Source organism: Scyliorhinus torazame, chromosome 3 (genome assembly GCF_047496885.1).
Source record: "Scyliorhinus torazame isolate Kashiwa2021f chromosome 3, sScyTor2.1, whole genome shotgun sequence".
Lineage (NCBI taxonomy): Eukaryota > Metazoa > Chordata > Chondrichthyes > Carcharhiniformes > Scyliorhinidae > Scyliorhinus > Scyliorhinus torazame.
Genome location: NC_092709.1, coordinates 241622370 through 241628558, shown reverse-complemented (window position 1 = coordinate 241628558; position 6189 = coordinate 241622370). Strand labels below are relative to the sequence as shown.

The 6189-nt window shown below is 46.1% G+C and overlaps 1 protein-coding gene across 1 annotated transcript in view; it reads left to right on the top strand.

The window, feature by feature from the left end:
- Window positions 1-371: 371 nt before the first annotated feature.
- itga2.2 (integrin, alpha 2 (CD49B, alpha 2 subunit of VLA-2 receptor), tandem duplicate 2) overlaps window positions 372-6189 on the top strand; it is a 315510-nt gene continuing 309692 nt past the window's right edge. Inside the window, exon 1 of the mRNA XM_072497064.1 lies at window positions 372-643. Within this exon, the coding sequence (XP_072353165.1) occupies window positions 595-643 (49 nt within the window). The 5' untranslated portion in view covers window positions 372-594. The remainder of the gene's footprint in view (window positions 644-6189) is intronic.

Here is a 6189-nt window from a genome sequence, read left to right as displayed (position 1 = left end):
TCGGCGTCAGGGAATGGAGGATCCTACAATGACTCCAGACAGTTTAAATGATAGAGAAAAAATGCAAAATAAAAGTGGTGCGAAAACAAGCTGAGAGAATGGTAAATGAAGGTTGGTAAATGAAAGAGAGTTCAAACATAACAATTATAAAATTTATCTGGTGGGGTGGGGGGTCTTTGTCAATTGAGAGAAGTAGAGCCAAGGCCAAAGGGTCAAACTGTGGTTTCCACAAAGTTATACTTTTCTTCAAAGGACGCTACCAGCCAGAGAGAGATGGTAATTCTTAGTGGGAGGAGTCATAAAGCCAACAGACAATGATTACTTCTCTGGTTTAATAGATGGAAACATTTCTTGTGTTTGCAGGAGTCACTCAAAGTTTCACAAACTTTATTTGTGGAAGGTGTGGCTCTGACAGAGGAAATAGCGTCACGGCCAGATAATAAACACTGACTTAATCAAGACAGAAGCTATTTGACGTAGACAGAGTGGGAGAGTAGCTGGGAACAACAATTAGAGAGAGTGCAAGTGATCACTCAGAAACTTTGTGTTGGAGGCAGAGAAACAGTTCGAATTTGAGTGAACTTACATCCAGCAATGGGTTCCAACAGACAAGGAATTGTTTATTTTTTACTTCTTGTCCAAGGTAGGAACATCATGAGCTTTTATCTGTGTTTGTATTTCTCAAAGGTTTGGCTGTGTGCAACTAATTGAGAAAGAGTATTTTGAGAGTTGCTTTAACATTTGAGTATATTCTGTATCAAAAGTAATAATTATGATTGTTAAACCCTGCACCAGTTAAGGTGTTCACTTTATCTCAGTTCAAACCTCGACAGAAAATGTTCCTCATTATTGCACTGTTTGTTGAGAAGATTGTGTCTGTAATGCTGTTACCTGTGAGTCAACTTTGGTGATTGCATACAGCTCCAGTATCGCACTGGTAAAAGTGACTAAAATTCTTGATTACATTTCAGGCTTTTTAATGTACCTTTAATCATGTGGCAATTAAAGTGCTGCTGCTCCAGGCTGATGGTCTGTCAGTAGGTATTGCTAAAATAAAAGGTCTGTCTGTCGACCAGAATGAAGGATTCTGATGAAAAGTTAATATTCATTATTTTTGGTAACATTTGAACAATCTTGTAAATTCCATCAGAATGAACTGATGGGACAGAGTTCTAAGATGGATGCATGTTTTATTTTGACTCCTTTATTGACTTTATTCAAGGTTCACAAATGATAAGCACGTGGGAATGAAAAATACAACAATCTTATTGCTTTCTGTGGCATTGTTTCTCAGCGCGAGATTGTCTGCAAGCTTTGGACATAAAAAATTATTTTCAAATACTCGCTTTTAAATTACTCTGTGCTGCTTGTGCACCATTGTAGAGTCATGTACTGCAAACTAATCCTGCAAGTTTACCAACGAACAGTCCTTTTGCATTTGTTAACCGAACCTGAATTAATAGGAGGCACACAGGGTATGACAAAGCCACTGGCTTACAGCTCAAAGTCATGTTTGTTCATGTTTCAAATAGGTGTGATACTAGAAGTTTCAACAATTTGTTTGCCTTCAGGCAATCTGAATATATGTTTTACGATAAGGTGTTTGGAAGCGCCTTATGTGCAGTGGTTATAGTACAGGGATTTACCCTGTTGGGTTTACCAAGCTTCTAGCTCTCTGATTGCAGATTGAGGCCTGACAGATTCTGGCCAGCTCTCAGGCTGAGCCAGGGCTAGGTTCTGGGAGAGGGAAGCAGTAGAGGGGAACAAGCTTGGGCCAGCAGTAATTCCCAGTACTTACATGGAGCCAACAAGAGCACGTTAGGTTTTCTTGCATGGTTCCACTGAAATTGATCTTGTAAATGTTTTGCTGACCATTTCTTAAGTAGCCTCCAGCTGTCACTCTACTGGGGACACTGTTCAACAACTGGCACAACTAGGCTGAACTTACAGATCGCAACCTCTGCGATTGTGAACTGGAGTCCTGGAGTTAGAATCCAGACTTGTACATCCCAATAGGGCTTCCTGGATACCTAAGAGGAACTCAATCCCAATATGTACCCATCTTTATTGCAGGGCAGCTGAAATTTACACAATAATAATAATCTTCATTGTCACAAGTCATGCTTACATTAATACTGCAATGAAGTTACTGTGAAAAGTCTCTAGTCGCCACACTCCAGCGCCTGTTCGGGTACACAGAGGGAGAGTTTAGATTGTTCAATTCACCGAACAACAGGGGCGAAATTCTCCGGAAACGGCACGATGTCCGCCGACTGGCGCCCAAAACTGCGCAAATCAGACGGGCATTGCACCGCCCCAAAGGTACGGAATGCCCCAACATTGAGGGGCTAGGCCCACGCCGGTCGAATTTCCGCCCCGCCAGCTGGCGGAAAAGGCCTTTGGTGCCCCCCCAGCTGGCGCGGAAATGACATCTCCGGGCGGCGCATGCGCGGGAGCGTCAGCGGCCGCTGACAGTTTCCCACGCATGCGCAGTGGAGGGAGTCTCTTCTGCCTCCGCCATGGTGGAGACCGTGGGGGAGGCGGAAGGGAAAGAGTGCCCCCACGGCACAGGCCCGCCCGCGGATCGGTGGGCCCCGATCGCAGGCCAGGCCACCGTGGGGGCACCCCCCGGGGCCAGATCGCCCCGCGCCCCCCCCAGGACCCCGGAGCCCGCCCACGCCGTCGTGTCCCGCCGGTAAGGTAGGTGGTTCAATTTACGCCGGCGGGACAGGCATTTTAGCGGCGGGACTTCGGCCCATCCGGGCCGGAGAATCGAGCGGGGGGGGGGGGGCCCACCAACCGGCGCGGCGCGATTCCCGCCCCCGCCGAATCTCCGGTGCCGGAGACTTCGGCAACCGACGGGGGCGGGATTCACGCCAGCCCCCGGCGATTCTCCGACCCGGCGGGGGGTCGGCGAATGTCGCCCCAGGTCTTTTTTGGGACTTGTGGGAGGAAACCACAAGTGTTTTTCAGGGAAATATGCCCTTTCATGTCACCTCCATTCCCTCCACCTCACACCAGCCTCACTATTAACCAATCCCTGAGGCGCTGTACAATGCAAACTTATAGCAGACTGACATTCACCACCTGCAGTGTTCCTCTTCTGTGTAAAATGACTCATCATAAACTTTCTAGTACACTTAGTCTGATGCTGCCGGAACTGTACAAGTGCATGCTTTGAAAGATAAATAGCATGTCATCAGGGTTGGTGTGTGAGTTTATAGTTCTTAATGTTTATTCCGCTGTTCAAGAAAACAAAGAATTTTTTATGCTGTCATTTCTGATCCTCCCCATTCATACCGGCAAGCATGTAAACTTCTGTAAATGCACAATAGTCATTTATCAATGTTCCCTGTCTGTCAGGATAAAGTTTCCTTTGTCACCCTTGGGTTACCATCTTGAATGTGGATGATTACAGACTCACTGTCTTACAGAAATAGTCTAAAGAAAGTGACATTCGAAAAGGGAATCAGACAAAGAACGTTTATTGTTTGCTGTTCCACTGCAAAAAAAGGCTTTCTTCTCTGTCGTCATTAATGATTGATCAAGAACAGAGTGCAGTGCAGTGGTATCGTAAAACAAATTCGAGACCCGCTTTCTTTGCACTTAATTCATTGCGACAATCCAAATCATTTGGAGCTTGAAGGCTGTGATTTTTTTTTTTCTCTTCCTGTCGACTAATCATTAGTATTTAGTAATTGTGTTCGGAGTGTAATGTTCAATGACTTCATCCCACCCATTGCTGACTGTCAATGGAGTACACCAGTCGTGTAGGAGGGTTCCAGCTAATTGTTGGCTGGATTGCTCAATGGAATGTCTGATGGAGGCACAATGTCTCGAGGGAAAATCCAAGCTCTCTCATCACCACTTTTGTCTTATCTATATCTTTACTGATCGAGCACACAAGAGAAATGACCTGGTCATCACAGTGAAACCTATGATTCTCTCTCTCATCTGTCTAGCTAAAGGAAAAAGTGTAATTCAGAATTAAAGAAACATTGGGAGAAAATGCATCTAGCTTTAAATAGACTGACAGAAAGGAATTGCATTTGTCCAATGACTTTCACGACCACAAAACGTCCCATAGCACTTTACAAGCAATTAAGAGCTTTTGAAATGTAGTTACACGTGCAATTATTGGGAAGACTGAAGCCACTGTCTTTGCTCCCTGCCACAAGCTCAGTTCCCTAGGCACCCAATCATTCCCATGCCTGGCCAACGTCTGACGCCTTACTATACTGTTCGCAAGGCTGACATCCTCGCTGACCCCAAGATGACTTTCTGACCCTGTGTCCATTCCATCGCAAAGACTGCCTACTTTTATCTCATAGAATCATAGAATCCCCAGAGTGCAGAAGGAGGCTGTTCAGCTCATCGAGTCTGCACCGACCCTCTGAAAGAACAGGCCAACCAGGCTCCTGCCCTATCCCTCCAACCCCGCAACCCCACCTAACCCGTAGAACCTTGGACACTAAGGGGAAAATTAATATGGTTTTGTGAGGGCCACAAAGAATCCAGCACAAGTTCGTTGAGTCAAACAGAAAGTAATAAAAACAAATTACTGCGGATGCTGGAATCTGAAACCAAAGAGAAAATGCTCAAATCTCAGCAGCTCTGGCAGCATCTGTAGGGAGAGAAACGAGCTAAGGTTTCAAGTCCAGGTGACCATTTGTCGAAACTAAAATACTGAGAAAGTGGGAAATATTTATACCGTGGGATGAGAGAATGAAATATGAGTCATAACCACAGATACCAAGGTAACAGAGTGCTAATAGCCACAGAAACCAAAGAGAAAGTGCTAATGGCATTCCACAGAGAGAACAAAAGTTGTGAAAGGCCAAACAGCAGAGAAGCTAACATCAAAGGGTAAACTGTGACAGATGTAGATGTGGGAGGAGGGGAAGGGGCAGCAAAGGGGAGAAAAGGTAAGGAAAGGGGGGATAGATAGAGGGGAATATATATAAAGAAAGACAAGAAAGAAAGAAATGGTAAAAGACAGTTAAAATGAAATGGGATGAAAACAAATGGGTCGAGGTGGGGTAGAGCTAATCACCTGAAGTTGTTGAATTCGATGTTGAGACTGGAAGTCTGTAGAGTGCCTAACGGGAAGATGAGATGTTGTTCCTCCAGTTTGCGTTGAGCTTCACTGGAACATTGCAGCAGGCCAAGGACAGACATGTGGAATGGGAGCAAGGTCTTGTGTTAAAATGGCAAGCAACGGGAAGGTCAGGGTCCTGAATGCGCACAGACAGAAGGTGCTCAGCAAAGCGATCACCCAGTCTGCGTTTGATGTCTCCGATATAGAGGAGACCACATTGGGAGCAGCGAATGTAACAGACCAAATTGACAGAGGTGCAAGTGAAACGCTGCTTAACCTGCAATGAGTGTTTTGGGCCTGGGATGCTAAGCATGGAGGAGGTAAAGGGACAGGTGCTACATCTTCTGCAATTGCATGGGAAGGTGCCATGGGTGATGGGAGAGGTGTTGGGTATGGTGGAGGAGTGGACTAGATTATCTCAGAGAGAACAGTCTCTGCGGAATGCTGACAGAGGGAGTGAAGGGAAGATGTGTTTGGTGGTGGCATCACGCTAGAGTTGGCGAAAATAGCGGAGGATTATGCTTTGCATACGGAGGTTGATGGGGTAAAATGTGAGAACAAGGGGGACTCTATCATTGTTCTGGGAGGGAGGGGAGGGGGCGAGGATGGTGGCGCGGGAGACGGACAGCACATTGTCGAGGGCCCTGTCAACAGCTATAGGTGGGAAATCACGGTTTAGGAAGAAGGAACACATTTTCGAAGCACCATTTTGGAAAGTGGCATCATTGGAACAAATGCGACAGAGGCGAAGGAGCTGAGAGAAAGGGATGGAGTTCTTACAGGGTGTAGGGAGCAAAGAGCTGTAGTCCAGATAGCTGTGGGTGTCAGTGGGCTTGTAATGGATGTTAGTAGATAGTCTTTTGCCGGAAATGGAGACCGAAAGGTCAAGGAAGGGAAGGGAAATGTCTGCGATGGACCAGGTGAAAGTGATGGAGGGGTGGAAACTGAAAGCAAAGTTGATGAATTTTTTCAGGTCCGGACGAGAGCATGAAGCGGCACCAAAATAGTCATCAATGTGCCGATAAAGGAGTTGTGGGAGGGGACCCGGGTAGGCCTGGAACAAGGAATGTACCACATACTCCATTAAAAGG